At 38.2% G+C, this 19,204-nt stretch overlaps 1 protein-coding gene across 3 annotated transcripts in view; it reads left to right on the top strand.

Moving 5' to 3' along the window:
* LOC106093809 (venom dipeptidyl peptidase 4) overlaps nt 1-19,204 on the top strand; it is a 638,446-nt gene that overhangs the window by 571,151 nt on the left and 48,091 nt on the right. The window contains exon 3 of one of the 3 annotated variants that reach the window (XM_059360850.1): nt 14,239-14,618. The exons of the other annotated variants lie outside the window; for them this stretch is intronic. Coding sequence (XP_059216833.1) covers nt 14,553-14,618 — 66 coding nt within the window. The 5' untranslated portion in view covers nt 14,239-14,552. The remainder of the gene's footprint in view (nt 1-14,238; nt 14,619-19,204) is intronic. 3 annotated transcript variants of the gene reach the window in all.

The raw sequence follows: 19,204 nt of genomic DNA, 5'->3' as shown, positions 1-19,204 counted from the left end.
TTCTATATCGACCATTTCAATATAGGGCTCAAATAAAAGGTATAAGAGCATTAAAGAAGGCACTGCGGAGCGAGCAAGAACCGGGTTAGTTTTCTATAAAAATAAAATGTTGACAAGTTTTTTTTATAAAATTTTTAAAAAAATTTTCTAAAATAAAAATTTTAACAAAATTTTTAACAAAATTTTCTAAAATAAAATTTTTAACAAAATTTTCTAAAATAACATTTTTGAAAAATTTTTTAAAATAACATTTTTAATAAAAATTTCTAAAAAAAAATTTTTTAAAAATTTTTTTTTATAAAAATTTAAACAAAAATTTTCTAAAATAAAATTTTTAACAAAATTTTCTAAAATAAAATTTTTGACAAAAATTTTCTGAAACAATAAAATATTTACAGAAATCTCCATAAAAATAAAATTTTTAAAAAATTTCAAAAAAAAAAAACAGTTTATGACAAATTTCCCATAGAAATCAAATTTTACTAAAACTGTGGTTATAAAACTTCAATGAGATTTTCTATAGAAATTTTCCAAAACTTTCTATGGAAAAAGAAGTTTGGTAAAATTTTCTATGGATTTAAAATTTAATGGGAAAAAAAAATTTTTAAATTTTTTGTGGCATTAAAGTATAATTTTTATGATTTTTTTTAATGTGGACAATACAAATATTCCAAAGACAAATTTTTCTATTGAAACTAAATTGGCTATCTTAGCGTTTCTGAGCGAATGCTACACACAATTATATTTGACAACATTTGATTTTCAGGTATAAGAAAATTTTCAATAGAAATTTAAGATTTTCTACATTGATAAAAATTTGACAAATTTCTGATGGACAAAATTGTGTAACACCTCGTTTGTCACACCCTCCTCGAATTGTTATCTAAGACCGAATTGAGTAAATTTGTTCCTAAGCGTCATGACGATTTTTTAAGTCGATCTTGCTATATGCATCCGTCCGTCTGTCTGTCCGTCAGTAAGTAAAGTAAAGTAGCTCCCATATAACCCATCTTCTGGTTGTACTTCTTGAGCCTCTTAAGGGGACAATTTGATTCCTTGACTCTAGAGAAGGCGAAATTCTTATTTAATTTGGCTTTAATTTTTAATTTGACAGAAATTTGGTACATGGAATAAAATGATGCCCTTCAACTAAATTTAGTTTTTATAAATTTTTAGCAGAATCCATGGTGGTGCGTTCCCAAGATTCGGCCGGGACGAACTTAGCACGCTTTTACATGTTAGCAGTACTTTTAAACCCACCACCATAGGATGGGCGTATACTAATCTAGTCATTCCGTTGGTAACACCTCGAAATATTCATCTAAGACCTCATAAAGTATTCTTGATGAAGTGTTCTGGTAATACTTCTAATAACTGTTGAAAGTACGGTCCAAATCGGTATATAACCTGATATAACTCCCGATTTGATTTCTTGAGCCCTAACAAGTAGCAATTTTTGTCCGATTTGGTTGAAATTGAGCATGCAGTGTTTTGTTATGACTTTCAACAAATGTGCCAAGTACGGTCTAAATCGGTATATAACCTGATATAGCTCCCATATAAACCGTTCTCCCGATTTGACTTCTTAAACCCTTACTAGCCGCTATTTTTGTCCCATTTGGCTGAAATTTTTCATGTTTTGTTCCGTTATGACTTCCAATAACTGTGTCAAATATCGTCCAAATCAGTCTGTCACCTGATATTACTCCCATATACAGGAGTCTCTCGATCATCCTTGTTTGGTTCCTAGAAGCTTTAATTTTTGATGGTTTGACAGAAATTTTTAATAATGCCCTTCAACTAAATATATTTTGTACAACCATGGTGGTGGGTTCCTAAAATTCGGCCCGGCCGAACTTAGCACCCTTTTACTTGTTAGTGGTATTTTTGTAGCTCTATTCTAACTTCCTTGTCCCTTAGAGTAAAAGCATTTCTCAACGGTTCAAGTGGCTCCATTAGGGGGCTAGCAAATCATCTTGCAAAAATAAACAAAGTCCGTCCTCCCCATCAATTTTCTTTCAGATTTTTCTTATGCCTACCCTAACGGTTAACATTTAGGTTTTTGCCCATTTATGCCATAGTTTGTATATTTTTTTACCATTTCTCTTCTTTTTCAAAAAAAAACAAAAAAAAAAATATAACAACACTGGTATGCCGGAAGCGTCAATACACACACACATGTGTGTGTCTTTGAGTGTTGGTGCCTTAAGGCAAACATGCCAACATGCTACGTAAAAGAGTGAGCGACATGAAGAACAACAACACAGACACTGTCACATATCGGTAGACATCAAGACATGGCATTGACAAACTACATAGCAGCACAGTGTTGTGAAATGGAAAAAAATGTAGAGACATGACTAGATCGACTTGGAAGGAGAACACCGTCAAAAATATATGAACATACTTCCAAGGGTCACAAATCAATATTTTGAGGTGTTATCTATAGAATGACTAGTAAAGTATGCGCTCATCCTGTGGAGTTGGTTATAAAAAGAAAATAATGTTGCAAAGATTTTATTGAGAAATAATTTCGTTTAAATTTATTTTAGAATTTATTCAAAAAAAAAAAAAAAATATGTTCATAGAAAATTTCTTAAAACTAGTATCAAAACGAAATGTAAAAATTTATTTCTGCATAAGCCCGGCCCACTCTGCTGCGCCCGGTAATGCTATGTTGAAGAAAAGTACTCTAAATTTGTAAATTTCTGCCTAACTGGGATTGAAAATGTACTCCAATTTTCATTGAAAGTCAATATTGTGCTCTACTCCCAAAGACCTTTCATTTAAAATCCATGCTGCCATCGTCGGTAAATATGTCTGATTTGAGGGGTTTTTGGGTGTGGGTGACCACGAAACACTTAGTTTTCTACTCTCAAATACCTTTAATTTGATACCCATATTGTTGTGATTAGTCTATAAACCCGTTTGGCGGGTTTTGAAGATGGGCGGCCCTCGCACCCCACCCCAGATTTCTGGTTTTAGGTGACTGTTAGTGTGCAAACAAAATTTCGCTTAAATCGCTTTACCCATATCCCAGATCTGGTGTTTTTGAAAATTAGGGTAAGGAGGAGGGTGGGAAAGTTCAAAAACAATACCGCAACAAAACTCCCATATTTTTTTTCCCCCTTATTCAAAGAATCGATAGGTTGTCATAACAAAAATAAATGCTATATGATCTCATGTTGGCTTCTCTAAATTAGCGCCATTCACTGGCTGATGGATCAACAAAATCCAATTGAAAACAGCCAGTAGATGGCGCTAATTTAAATGTTAATGCTACTCGCTTGGAGTGGCTCAACGCCTATAACATTGATCCTTATGTGGTAGTTGTCTATAAACGACTATATGACTACCTATTAAATAGACATCATTTAGTCTTTTTTTTTTAAGTCAAATCAAATTGCCATATAAAACGATTTTCCGTTGTAAAGAACTAATTTGCCAGTCTATATATTTGATGCGGGGGCGATAGTTCTTGCTATTAAACCATGTAAAATTTTGAACAAAAATTTGTTGCCCAGCAGCACGTCGATAGGTCTTGTCTACCGATGCGCTAGAAATGGTTGCAATCTTAACGTTTCGATATGCAACTCCTCCTATAACGCTGAACGTCATAATTTTTGGGGTATGGCAGCCTACATTTATTTGTCTCCCCACACATTAATTGGGGATTTTTAATACCATACTCATATTCTACTCTCCTATAGCTTTTATATTGTCTCTATCGGTCCACTTATGATTTTGGTGGTGTTTTTGGGGCAACGAGGGAGGGTTCAACCCCTTCCAACATATCAACAAATTGTAAAGCCTATACCTTCTTCCCGACCATATTTGGAATCTACACCCGAATACCATTCATTCGAGTCCCATATTGTCATTATTGTCCAGTAAACCTTTTTTAGGGTGTTTTAGGGTTGGGGCGGCCCCCCAGTTAATTGGACCCATTTTTTAATATAAAATTCGTACTCTACTCCTGAACATCTTTCATTTGAATCCCCTATTGTAACGATTGGTCCTCTTTTACTTTTGAGTCGCACTTTTGGGGTAAGGGGGAGAGTCCGCCCCCCCCCCCCCCCCCTTCCGATATCCACAAATTATGAAGCCTCATATTATTGAGCCATTACAAGCCGCAATTTTCGTCCGATTTGGCTAAAGTGTTGCAGATAGTGTTGCCAAGTACGGTTCAAATCGGTCTATATAACCTGATATAGCCCCCATATAAACCGATCTCCCGGTTTGACTTCTTGAGCCCCTGGAAACCACAATTGTTGTCCGATTTGGCTCAAATTATGCACATAGTTTTCTCTTATGACTTGCAACAACTGTGCCAAGTGTGATCCAAATAGGTCTATAACCTGATATAGCCCCAATATAAACCGATCTCTCGGTTTGACTTCTTGAGGCCTTATAAGCCGCAAGTTTTGTCCGATTTGGCTGAAATTTTGCAGGTAGTGTTCTCTTACGACTTCTAACAACTCTACGTTGGACGGTTCAAATCAGTCTGTAACCTGATATAGCTTCCATATTAACCGATCTCTTGATTACCCTTGTTCGGTTTCTAGAAGCTTTAATTTGTGCTGGTTTTGCCGAAGTTTGATATGTAGAATAAGATTTTGCCCTTCAACTAAATTTAGATTGTATATATTTTTAGTAGAATCTATGGTGGTGGGTTTCTAAGATTCGGCCCGGCCAAACTTAGCATGCTTTTTATACCCACCACCGACGGATGGGGGTATATTCATTTTGTCATTCCGTTTGCAACACATCGAAATATCCATTTCCGACCCTATAAAGTATATATATTCTTGATCAGCGTAAAAATCTAAGACGATCTAGACATGTCCGTCCGTCTGTCCGTCTGTCCGTCTGTCTGTTGAAATCACGCTACAGTCTTCAAAAATAGAGATATTGAGCTGAAATTTTGCACAGATTCTTTTTTTGTCCATAAGCAGGTTAAGTTCGAAGATGGGCTATATCGGACTATATCTTGATATAGCCCCCATATAGACCGATACGCCGATTTAGGGTCTTAGGCCAATAAAAGCCACATTTATTATCCGATTTTGCTGAAATTTGGGACAGTGAGTTGTGTTAGGCCCTTCAACATCCTTCGTGAATTTGGGCCCGATCGGTCCAGATTTGGATATAGCTGCCATATAGACCGATCCTCCGATTTGGGGTCTTAGGCCCACAAAAGCCACATTTATTATCCGATTTTGATGAAATTCGGGACAGTGAGTTGTGTTAGGCCCGTCGACATCTTTCTTCAGTTTGGCCCCGATCGGTCCAGATTTGGATATAGCTGCCATATAGACCGATCCTCCGATTTGGGGTCTTAGGCCCACAAAAGCCACATTTATTATCCGATTTTGATGAAATTCGGGACAGTGAGTTGTGTTAGGCCCTTCAACATCCTTCGTCAATTTGGCCCAGATCGGTTCAGATTTGGATATAGCTGCCATATAGACCGATCCTCCGATTTAGGGCCTAAGGCCCATAAAAGCCACATTTATTAACCGATTTTGCTGAAATTCGGGACAGTGAGTTGTGTTAGGCCCATCGACATCCTCCGTCAATGTGGCTCAGATCCGTCCAGATTTAGATATAGCTGCCATATAGATCGATCCTCCGATTTATGGTGTAAGGCCTATAAAAGCCACATTTATTTTCCGATTTTGCTGAAATTTGGGACAGTGAGATGTGTTAGGCCCTTTGACATATTTCTTCAATTTGGTTCAGATCGGTTCAAATTTGGATATAGCTGCCATATAGACCGATTTCTTGATTTATGGTTTTGGGCCCATAAAATGCTCATTTATTGTCCGATGTCGCCGAAATTTGGAACAGTGAGTTAAGTTAAGCCCCTTGACATACTTCTGCAATATCGTACAGATCGGTTCAGATTTGGATATAGCTGCCATATAGACCGATATCTAGGTTTTAGGTTTTGGGGCCATAAAAGACGCATTTATTGTCCGATGTCGCTGAAATTTGAGACAGTGAGTTTGGTTAGGCTCTTCGACGTCCTTCTTCAATTTTGCCCAGATCGGTCCAGATTTGAATATAGCTGCCATATAGACCGATCTCTGGATTTAAGGTTTAGGGCCCATAAAAGAGGCATTTATTGTCCGATTTCGCCGAAATTTGGGACAGTGCTTAGTGTTAAGCTCTTCGACATGTTTATGCAACTTGGCCCAAATCGGTCCAGATTTGGATATAGCTGCCATGTAGACCGATATCTCGATTTAAAGTCTGGCCCCATAAAAGGCGCATTTATAATCCGATTTCACTGAAATTTGACACAGTGACTTATGTTCGGCTTTTCGACATCCGCGTCGTATATAGTTCAGATCGGTATGAGGTATATGAGTATAAGGTATGAAATTTTCACCGAATTTTGATGAAAGGTGGTTTACATATATACCCGAGGTGGTGGGTATCCAAAGTTCGGCCCGGCCGAACTTAACGCCTTTTTACTTGTTCTTGTTAATATTGTTTCCTACTCTACTCTCGCATTTATTGAGCAATCTTGCCAAAATTTTGCACAACGCTATCCTCGACTACTTCCACAATATCTAAAAAGTTTGGTAAAAATCGGTTCAGATTTGGATATAGCTCCCATGTATATATGTTCGTCGGATTTTAGGAAATTTGCAGTAATGTTGTCGTTTGAGAAGCGTGGTTATTGCAATTGGAACGTATCTGCTCGAAATTTGATACGGATTGTTAAATAACCCATCGGAAACCATCCGCCGAGGTCCATTAAGATTGCTTCATAATTAGTTATAGCTCCCACATTGTACTTATAGGGTAGGTGTAGGGTATTATATAGACTTTTCCCTTTACTTACTGGTTTACAATGAATTTTTGTTGATGTCTTCCTCACTGTCTTCCTCCGCTCGTTTGCAGACATTTTTTAATGCCCCACCACATTCCGTGTTCGGCTGTTTGTTGTTTTTTTTTATGGTTGTTGTGTTCAACGTCGTCGCTGTTTTCCCATTGTTGTTGTTTTAAATGTCAAAATAAGCCTATGGCTGCATATGTCCATGAGTGACTGTGTGTGAAGGTATTGCGTGTGTGTTGTGTTGGCATTGTTCTACTATAGTTTCTGTATGTTTTGCTGTCTGTCCGTCTGACTAAGCGTTTGCGTTGATGTTTCTGATGTTGCTGTAGGGTGTGCGGCAGCAAATAAGGTACTTTTAAATCTCTAATCACGGAAAAGTTGAAGAAGTCAAATAAACCGTTACACATACACATGTATAAAAACCCATATGTAAATGAACATTCAACAAAAAGCCGGAAAAGAAGGGTTTGTTGAATAGTATGGGGTCTGGGGGAGGTGTAGGCAGCCCCATGAAGGGCTGGGGAAAAAGTTAATAACAAATTCTGTGTCAATTGCATGCAAATGGTGCTTATAAAGGGGCAACAACATTCGCACTTTCACTCACACACACACACACACACACAGAGGCGAACACTAAAACACATTTTCACAAACACAACTAGGCCTATAAAAATGCCACTGAAATATAAACGGAAATGCCCTTAAAATCGTCAAACGGATGTTTCGAGGAGCTTTTTGCATACTTCCATATGTGTGAATGTATTGGTGTTGGCTGGCTTTCCAAGTGTAGGCCAATGTTTGCTTCTAGTTGTATAAGGTTTTGAGAGATTTGGCCAACATTTAAATATTAAATGACCAGATTTACAATTCATGATCCTTGTCGGGGTAAAGGTCACCATCAGTTTCTTTTTAAATCAAATACTGAACAACACTCACTTCTCTCCTTCTCTTGGCCTTGTTTGGCGGATTTTTAGATGCATATGCTAGAGGGCCTTTAGGAGGGTAATGTTGGTTGTCGCAAGTGAAGATTTCTTTTATGGTCTATTTCTGGTTTTAGTTTTAGGCCATAATGTGGTGCTGAAGCACCCATGAAATTAACAGTGACTTATTTATTGTGTAATACTTTAATGAATTCTTTATGAGATAATACCAAAATGGCCTAAGCTATTTCAAAGGATAAGGCTTAAAAAGAAGAACAGAAGAAAAAAATCCTTGATAATAGATTTATAAATAGAGCGTTGAAGAGTCATTTAGATTTTTGAAATCCTTGGGCACGAAAAGGGCAAGTTTTAGTAATAACAAGTAAAATCGCGTTAAAATCCTCAAGCACAGATAGTCTAATTGGGAGAATGTTTCATATGGCAGCTGTATCGAGTCATGAATCGATTTAGAATCGATTTTGTATTGAATGTCAAAACAAAATGGTACGTGCAAAATTTCAGCCAATCGGATAGAAGCTCAAGAAGTCAAATCGGGAGATCGGTTTATATGGCAGCTATATCAGCTAATGAATCGGTTTAGACCCATATTTGACACGTATGCTGAGGTCATGGTAGAAGCCATTGTACAAAATGTCAGCCAAATCGGATAATAATTACGTGCCCCAGAGGCTCAAGAAGTCAAGATCCCAGATCGGTTTATATGACAGTTATATCAGGTTATAGACAAAATTTCAACCAAATCGGATAAGAATTGCGCCCTCTAGTGACTCAAGAAGTCAAGAGCCAAGATCGATTTAGATGGCAGCTATACGGAAACATGGACCGGTTTAGCCCATTAACAATCCCAACTGACCTACACCAATAAAAAGTTTTTGGGCAAAATGTTAGCGTGCTTTCGATGGACGGACGGACGGAGGACAGATAGACAGACAAATGGAGGGACGGACGGACCGACAGACATTGCTATATCGACCTAAAATGTCATGGCAATCAAGGCCAATATTTCGATCCCACACAATTTGTCAATCGCTCCAAAAAGGCTCGAGTCGATTGGTTGAAAGAAATGCTCCAAAAATACGAAACAACTGCATTTTTATACCCTCCACCATAAGATGGGGGGGGGGGGTATACTAATTTCGTCATTCTGTTTGTAACTACTCGAAATATTCGTCTGAGACCCCATAAAGTATATATATTCTTGATCGTCGTGACATTTTATGTCGATCTAGCCATGTCCGTCCGTCCGTCTGTCTGTCGAAAGCACGCTAACCTCCGAAGAAGTAAAGCTAGCCGCTTGAAATTTTGCACAAATACTTCTTATTAGTGTAGGTCGGTTGGTATTGTAAATGGGCCATATCGGTCCATGTTTTGATATAGCTGCCATATAAACCGATCTTGGGTCTTGACTTCTTGAGCCTCTAGGGGGCGCAATTCTTATCCGATTTAAATGAATTTTAACACGACGTGTTTTCTTACGACATCCAACATTTGTGCCAAGTATGGTTCAAATCGGTTCATAACCTGATATAGCTGCCATATAAACCAATCTTGGGTCTTGACTTCTTGAGCCTCCAGAGTGTACAATTCTTGTCCGATTGGAATGAAATTTTGCACGACGTGTTTTGTTATAATATCCAACATTTGTGCGAAGTATGATTCAAATCGGTCAATAACCTGATATAGCTGCCATATAAACCGATCTTGGGTCTTGACTTCTTGAGCCTGTAGAGGTCGCAATTATTATCCGATTTGCCTGAAATTTTGTACGACGGATCCCCTCATGACTATCAACATACGTGTTTACTATGGTCTGAATCGGTCGATAGCCCGATACAGCTCCCATATAAATCGATCTCTCTATTTTACTTCTTGAGCCCCCGAAGGGCGCAATTCTTATTCGAATTGGCTGACATTTTACACAGGTCTCCAACATATAATTTAATTGTGGTCTAAACCGGATCATATCTTGATATCGCTCTAATAGCAGAGCAAATTTTCTCTTATATCCTTTTTTGCCTAAGAAGAGATGCCGGGAAAAGAACTCGACAAATGCGATCCATGGTGGAGGGTATATAAGATTCGGCCCGGCCGAACTTAGCACGCTTTTACATGTTGAGCACTCAAAACATCGATTTGAGGAGTCATCTACCGTATAGCCCTGACTTGGCACCGCATGTCTTCTTTTTATTCTCGTACGTACGTAATAAAATGAGAGATCAACGTTTTTCGACACCTGAAGAAGCGGTTGATGCGTTCCGAATGCATGTTTAGGAGATACCCCAATCAGAGTGGGAAAAATGCTTCGACAATCGGTTCAAAAGCATGCAAAAGTGCATAGATCTAAATGGGGCATATTTTGAAAAAGAATAAAGCGGTGTTCGATGACAATATTTGTTTTTGTGTTCTCTAATCCCGAAATATAAAAGGTAACCCTCGTATAGGCGACATGCATTGCTTTTATTAATGTTATTGTCACGATTTTCTTGACAAATAGTAACTAAAACAGAATGACTTAAGGTCGGAAAAAGTAGTTCGATGGATTTTTTAAAATAGACAGCCAGACAGACGAACCGACCGACAAACAGCGTCGACCATGCATCTTTTTTGCAAGTTCTTGTCACGACTTTCCTTTATAGGTAGCAACTAAAATAGGATGACTCAAGGTCAAAACCTAATGGTTCTATAATTTTTTTTTTTTTAAATAAACAGCCACACGGACATACGACAGATGGACACACAGACTGACAGACGAACAGACAAACAGACGGACGGAAAGACAGATAGACAGACGGACTGACTGACAGATAGTCAGACAGACAGACTGACAGATAGTCAGACAAACAGACCGGCAGATAGTCAGACAGACGGACAGATAGTCAGACAGGAAGACGGAAATATGGGCACACAGACTAACAGACGGACAGAAGGATGGACAGACAAACGGACTGACAGATGAACAGACGGGAAGATGGGACGGACAAGCAGACGGGCCGAAAGAAGGCCTAACAGACAAGGAAAAAGACGGAATGCACAACGGACTAACAGAGGTCAAATATACAGATACATATGCAGTCAAACAGACATACTTGGTCTGATCAAAATAAAGTAAAAGCGTGCTAAATTGAGCTGGGCCGAATCTTGGGAACCAACCAAAATGGATTCTGCTAAACTATAGGAGCTACATTTGGTTATACACCATTCGGATTAAAATTGAGGTTTCCAGGGGCTTAAGAAGTCAAATCGGGAGATCGGTTTATATGGAAGCTATATCAGGTTCATGGCCAATTTCGATCGTACTTTGCATGATTGTTGGAAGTCATAACAGAACACCACATGCTAACTTTCAGCCAAATAGGACAAAAATGACGGCTTCCAGGGCCTAAAAAAGTCAAATCGGGAGATCGATTGATATGGGAGCTATATCCAACTCTGAACCGATATGGCCCATTTGCACTCCCCAACGACCTACATCAATATTAAATATCTGTGCAAAATTCCAAGGGGGGGGGTTAGCTTTACGCGTTCGACCGCTATCGTGATTTCGACAGACATCACAACTCCGGATGTCGAGACTATCTGGAACATATATACTTTATGGCATCCTAGATCAATATTTCGAAGTGCTACAAACGTAATGACTAGATTAGTATCTCGCCGTCCTATGGGTCTTGACTTCTTGAGCCTCTAGGGGGCGCAATTCTTATCCGATTTAAATGAATTTTAACACGACGTGTTTTCTTACGACATCCAACATTTGTGCCAAGTATGGTTCAAATCGGTTCATAACCTGATATAGCTGCCATATAAACCAATCTTGGGTCTTGACTTCTTGAGCCTCCAGAGTGTACAATTCTTGTCCGATTGGAATGAAATTTTGCACGACGTGTTTTGTTATAATATCCAACATTTGTGCGAAGTATGATTCAAATCGGTCAATAACCTGATATAGCTGCCATATAAACCGATCTTGGGTCTTGACTTCTTGAGCCTGTAGAGGTCGCAATTATTATCCGATTTGCCTGAAATTTTGTACGACGGATCCCCTCATGACTATCAACATACGTGTTTACTATGGTCTGAATCGGTCGATAGCCCGATACAGCTCCCATATAAATCGATCTCTCTATTTTACTTCTTGAGCCCCCGAAGGGCGCAATTCTTATTCGAATTGGCTGACATTTTACACAGGTCTCCAACATATAATTTAATTGTGGTCTAAACCGGATCATATCTTGATATCGCTCTAATAGCAGAGCAAATTTTCTCTTATATCCTTTTTTGCCTAAGAAGAGATGTTGGGTATAAAAATAATACCGTTATTTTAAAATTTCGTGAGTTACGTATGTTCGATTTTCGCAGTTTTTATACACACCACCATAGGATGGGGGTATACTAATCTAGTCATTCCGTTTGTAACACCTCGAAATATTCGTCTAAGACCCCATAAAGTATTGGATTGCCCAAAAAGTAATTGCGGATTTTTGAAAAGAAAGTAAATGCATTTTTAATAAAACTTAGAATGAACTTTAATCAAATATACTTTTTATATCCACCACCGACGGATGGGGGTATATTCATTTTGTCATTCCGTTTGCAACACATCGAAATATCCGTTTGCAACACATCGAATAAGCCCATATATTATCCGATTTTGCTGAAATTTGGAACAAGAAGTTGTGTTGGGCCCTTTGACTTCCTTCGTTAATTTTGCCTAGATCGGTTCAGATTTGGATATAGCTGCCATATAGACCGATCCTCCGATTTGGGGTCTTAGGCCCACAAAAGCCATATTTATTATCCGATTTTGATGAAATTCGAGACAGTGAATTGTGTTAGGCCCATCGACATCCTTCGTCAATTTGAGCCAGATCGGTCCGGATTTGGATATAGCTGCCATATAGACCGATCCTCCGAATTAGGGTCTTAAGCCCATAAAAGCCACATTTATTATCCGATTTTGCTGAAGTTTGGGACAGTGAGTTGTCTTAGGCCCTTCGACATGTTGTCTTCAATTTGGCCCAGATCGATTCAGATTTGGATATAACTGCCATATAGACCGATTTCCTGATTAAAGGTTTTGGGCCCATAAAATGCTCATTTATTGTCCGAAGTCGCTGAAATTCGGGACAGTGAGTGAAATTAAGCCCCTAGACATACTTTTGCAATATCGCACAGATCGGTCCAGATTTGGATATAGCTGCCATATAGACCGATATCTAGGTTTTAGGTTTTGAGGCCATAAAAGACGCATTTATTTTCTGATGTCGCTGAAATTTGAGACAGTGAGTTTAGTTAGGCTCTTCGACGTCCTTCTTCAATTTTGCCCAGATCGGTCTAGATTTGAATATAGCTGCCATATAGACCGATCTCTCGATTTAAGGTTTAGGGCCCATAAAAGAGGCATTTATTGTCCGATTTCGTCGAAATTTGGGACAGTGCTTAGTGTTAGGCTCTTCGACATGTTTATGAAACTTGGCCCAAATCGGTCCAGATTTGGATATAGCTGCCATGTCGACCGCTATTGTGATTTCGACAGACGGGCGGATGGATGGACATGCCTAGATCGACTCAGAAAGTCGAGACGATCAAGAATATATATATTGGGTTGCCCAAAAAAGTAATTGCGGATTTTTCATATAGTCGGCGTTGACAAATTTTTTCACAGCTTGTGACTCTGTAATTGCATTCTTTCTTCTGTCAGTTATCAGCTGTTACTTTTAGCTTGCTTTAGAAAAAAAGTGTCAAAAAAGTATATTTGATTAAAGTTCATTCTAAGTTTTATTAAAAATGCATTTACTTTCTTTTAAAAAATCCGCAATTACTTTTTGGGCAACCCAATACTTTTAATACGTTTTATACAAGCATATGACGTTTTCGACGTGTACAAGTTTTGACAGTCGAAAACCTAAAAAAACCTACGTACAGACCATCTCTGGTGGTGAGTATAAAATCGACAAATTTTGTTGCAATTTAATTTTGCTTACCTTCTGCCTATTAAAAAACCTCATTGGGTCTTATGTACGATAATTTGTTTTTTTTTTTGCTGCCACAAAATCGTGTCTATACGTCTTGGCAGTAAGCCAATTTTCCAACTGGCACTCAATTTTGGAAAGGTTAATAAAATCTCATTAAATCTCGCTGAAAACGGGGCGCGTCTTCAGCTACCACACATAATAGTAGAGAAGAGCCATGAAATAGTAGGTGGCAACCGAAAGGCAAACAAAAACCAAAGAGAACTAAAATCGAAAAGCAATTAGCTACCTTAATAACACCTCCATCTGGTGCTGCTCAAAAACCCCAGAATAAACTGAAACTGAAGAGCCACTAAACTTTAAACAAAGCTACGCAAAAACGAAACACCCACAAAGAGTTAAGCAACAAACCACATGCCACAAATTAAAAGCAATTGCAAGTGAAATATGTTCTTAACCTTCTTACAAATAATTACAGGAATATCTAACAAGTCAAACATTTCATAGTGATACATACAAAAAAAAAACAAAAACTCTAAAAAAGAAAGAAATTCTATTGAAAAAAAGAACGAAACGTGACAACGAAAAACTTTTGGAATCAATATCAACATAGCCTTCCCAGGAAACCCAGCAAACAAGAATTACTCTACATTCCTTTTGGCCGAAAAAGTGTCTTCCCAAAGTAGTAACCAACTGCCAAACCCGCCTGCCCTCATATCCTTTACCTATTCCTCAAAAGAAATAGGGAGAACAAATAGAAACTGAAACAGAAACCAAGAAAATACCGCAAACATGACTTCCAACGATGCGCCCAGCACCGAATTAGGCACAATGCCAGATGCAGCTGCCAACGATGAGGTAAGTTGGAATGAGATGCTCTTTTTTGTTGTTGTTGTTGTTGTATTTTCATTTCTTTGACAGCATAGCAAATATTCCAAGTTGGACCCTGTCTTTATTTTGTTGATCTTTCTTTGCTACTTCCTGGTTATTGCTAAACTTTTGCCTCTTTGTTTATTTTGTAATTAAAAGTTGTTAGTGTTTCCTTTTTTGGCAAATCCCTTAGCCTTTTTGGTAAACTTTTGCTGCAACATTACATTAGCTTACCTCACATCATGGTGCCGAGTGTCATAAGGCTTCTTTATTTGTTTTGGTTGGCTTGTAAAGTGTAAATGCCCAATTTGCATTGCTCCAAACCTGTAATGTGTAGAGATGTCCTTTTCATCCTTTATTTTTGCATAAGACCATACAACATAAAATCTATTGCTAAACATTTTTTATATGTTCACGAGATTTTGGTTGGAGATATTCCTATTGAAACTAAAGGCTATAAAAACTTCACAGTGATCTCAGAAAGGAGTTAGTATGAAAGCCAAAAAATAGGAAGCCATATGATGATCATGACAGAGAATATCGTTCATCTTTAGTACAAATTTAAAATATCCAAAGAATATAGATATAGAAAAAATAGGAATTGGGAAATATCTCCCAAAGATATTTAATTTCGAATATTATTATCGCAAATATTATGTGAACAAAATATTCTACAAAAATGTCCAAACATTTTATGTTGGGTTGCCCAAAAAGTAATTGCGGATTTTTCATATAGTCGGCGTTGACAAATTTTGTTCACAGCTTGTGACTCTGTAATTGCATTCTTTCTTCTGTCAGTTATCAGCTGTTACTTTTAGCTTGCTTTAGAAAAAAAGTGTAAAAAAAGTTCATTCTAAGATTTATTAAAAATGCATTAAAATTCTTTTAAAAAATCCGCAATTACTTTTTGGGCAACCCAATATTTAGAGAATATTAATTTCGTGGATAGTTCGGCTGGAGGTCATGTACAATTAATTGTTGTTTAGAACAGAAGACTGCAGTCACAGCCCACTGTGCAACTCGAGGACATGTACCAAATTTCAAGGACATCAAGATATTAGCCCAAGAACCTAACTACAAAAAAAGACACACATTAGAAATGCTGCACATAATTAACACCCCAATTGCCGAACGTATGAACTACAAAACGGATACAGACCACTGTGCACCAATATACAGAAACTTAATACAAAAATACAATACAAGCAATAGACAATAAGCTTCAGTCATTCTTGTGTGGGGAAAGAGATAAGTTCACTTGTTTTAAAATGTAATTTCTGTTTCAAACGTTAAATTTTAATCAATTTCATAAATTTTTCTCTGTGCTTTTGTTAAAGTCTGTTTGATGTTACTATAATCTCTTTAGTTATCCATTCCCTGATGAAGATTACCGGCTGTAATCGAAATATTGGAAAAAAAAAAACACCGACATCTATTTTTAATCATTGTACATGACCTCAAGCCGAACTATACACGAAATTATAATCAAACAAGTAAAAGCGTACTAAGTTCGGCCGGGCCGAATCTTATATACCCTCCACCATGGATTGCATTTGTCGAGTTCTTTTCCCTGTATCTCTTTTTGGCCAACATTTGATTAAAGAGAAAAGAATTGTAAAATTTCACCCAATTCGAATTAAAATTGCGCCCTTTAGGGGCCCAAGAAGTATAATAGGGAGATCGGTTTATATGGGAACTATATCAGGCTATAGACCGATTCAAACCATAATTTACACGTATGTTGAAGGAGAGAAGTCGTTGTACAAAATTTCAGGCGAATCGGATAATAATTGCGAGCTCTAGAGGCTCAAGAAGTCAAGATCCCAGATGGGTATAAATTGCAGCTAAATCAGGTTATGGACCAACTAAAACCATATTTGACACAGTTGTTGGAAGTCATAACAAACCACTTCTTGCAAAGTTTCGGCTAAATCGGATAAGAATTGCGCCCTCGTGAGGCTCAAGAAGTCAAGATCCCAGATCCGTTTATATGGCAGCTATATCAGGTTATGGACCGATTTTCACCATGCTCAGCACAGTTGTTGGAAGTGATACCAAAACACTACGTGCACAATTTCACTTAAATCGGACGAGAATTGTGCCCGCTAGAGGCTCAAGAAGTCAAGACCCAAGATCGGTTTATATGGCAGCATTATCAAAACTTATACGAATTTGAACCAAACTTAGCGCAGATGTTGGAAGTAATACCAAAACACCACGTGCAAAATTTCAGTCAAATCGGACGAGAATTGTGCCCGCTAGAGGCTCAAGAAGTCAAGACCCAAGATGGGTTTATAAGGGAGCTATATCAGGCTATGGACCGATATGAACCATACTTGGCACAGTTGTTAGATATCATAACAAAAGACGTCGTGCAAAATTTCATTCCAATCGGATAAGAATTGTGCCCTCTAGAGGCTCAAGAAGTCAAAACCCAAGATCGGTTTATCTGACAACTATATCAGGTTATGGACCGATTTGAACCATACTAGGCACAGTTGTTGGATCTCATAACAAAACACGTCGTGCAAAATTTCATCCCAATCGTATAAGAATTGCGCACTCTAGAGGCTCAAGAAGTCAATACCCAAGATCGGTTTATATGGCAGCTATATCTAAACATGGACCGATATGGCCCAGTTACAATCCCAACCGACCTACACTAATAAGAAGTATTTGTGCAAAATTTCAAGCGGCTAGCTTTACTCCTTCGAAAGTTAACGCGCTTTCGACTGACAGACGGACGCACGGAGGGACATGGCTAGATCGACATAAAATGTCACGACGATCAAGAATATATATACTTTATGGGGTCTCAGACGAATATTTCGAGTAGTTACAAACAGAATGACGAAATTAGTATACCACCATCCTATGATGGAGGGTGTAAAAAGGCCAACAATACACAATACAATATTTAAAGAATATTTTGTTAAATTGTAATCTCTTTTTTTTATACCCTCCACCATAGGATAGGGGTACACTAATTTCATCATTCTGTTTGTAACACCTGGAAATATTCGACTAAGACCCCATCTTCTTATATATAAAAATCAATTTATGTTTGTTTGTATGTTTGTGTGTTCCTTATAGACTCCGAAACGGCTGAACCGATTTTCTTGAAATTTTCACAGATGGTGCATAATGATCCCGTGGTGAAATTAGGGTGCAAAATTTTTTTATATCTGAAGGGGGGGCGGACCCTCCCCCTTACCCTAATTTTCAGAAACACCAGATCTCGGAGTGGGCTGGTGCGATTTAAGCGAAATTTTGTGTGCTCTCATATAGTACCCTAAAAATAAAAAAATGGTATCCAAATTTCGGATGGGGCCCCTATGGGTGCCTCCCCACCTTAAAACCTACCAAACATATACTTAGACCAATCACGACAATATGGGACTCAAATGAAAGGTATTTAGGATAAGAAACGCATGTGATATCCCATTGTCGGGCCAAATGTTAGGGGGACCACCGCAACCCCCAAAAAAACACCCCTAAATCTGACATATTTACCGACCATGGCAATATGGGACTCGAATGAAAAATATTTACGAATAGAATACGAATCTAATATTGAAATGTGGGACCACGTTTCTTGGGGTCCACCCCTTCCCCAAAACTCCCCCCAAACAGGAGTTTTTTACTGACCATGGGAATATGGGACTTCAATAAAAGGCATTTGAGAGTAGAATTCGAATTTGATATCGAAATATGGGAGCAAGTGTTTGGGGGCCGTCTCTTCCCAAAATCATCCCCCAAAGGGCACAAATTTACGACCATAGCAATATGGGATTCAAATGAAAGGTCTTTGGGAGTAAAGCACGAATCTGATATCAATATTCAGGAAAAGTGTCAATGGGGACACGCCACCCCCACAACATCACCCAAATAGGAAGTATTTGATGACTATTGCAATATGAGGCTCAAATAAGTTGGTTTTAAGAGGAGAGCACGAATCCGATATATATTTCCAGGGCCAACTCACTGAGTGGCCACCCATCACCCCCAAACACCCCCCAAACCGGTCATGTTTACCAACTATGGAAATATGGGGCTCAAATTAAAGGTATTTGGGAGTAGACCACGTATCTGTTATCAACATTAGGGACCAACTGTCTAGAGGACGTCCCACCACCATAACAACCCCCAAATAGGACGTATTGGCTCACCAAGACAATTTGGGTCGTAAAGAGAGTGGAACTGAATATTGATAGTTTTTTGGGCCATTACCCCAAACCGGACATAATTGCTGACTTTTGCAATAAGGAGTTTAAATGAGATTTGAAAACGAATTTGATATCCAATTTTGAGGCCAATGGCAATATGGGGTTCAAATAAATGATTTATAGATATATGAGAATAGAGCACGTTGCCGATATATTTTCCGGGCTTAGTGTTTGGGAGACCACCCCAATCCCCAAAAGACCCCTAAATCGGGCATATTTTCCGACCATGTCAATGTGGAGCTTAAATGAAAGGTATTGGGGTTAGAGCAAGAATCGATACCCATTTTCGGGACCAATTGTCTGGGGGTACTCCTTTTCCAAATTAACCCACAAACAGCACTTTTTTAG

Source organism: Stomoxys calcitrans, chromosome 1, assembly GCF_963082655.1.
Source record: "Stomoxys calcitrans chromosome 1, idStoCalc2.1, whole genome shotgun sequence".
Taxonomy (NCBI): domain Eukaryota; kingdom Metazoa; phylum Arthropoda; class Insecta; order Diptera; family Muscidae; genus Stomoxys; species Stomoxys calcitrans.
The sequence above is the reverse complement of the archived record's forward strand: the minus strand, read 5'-3'. Positions and strand labels throughout refer to the sequence as shown.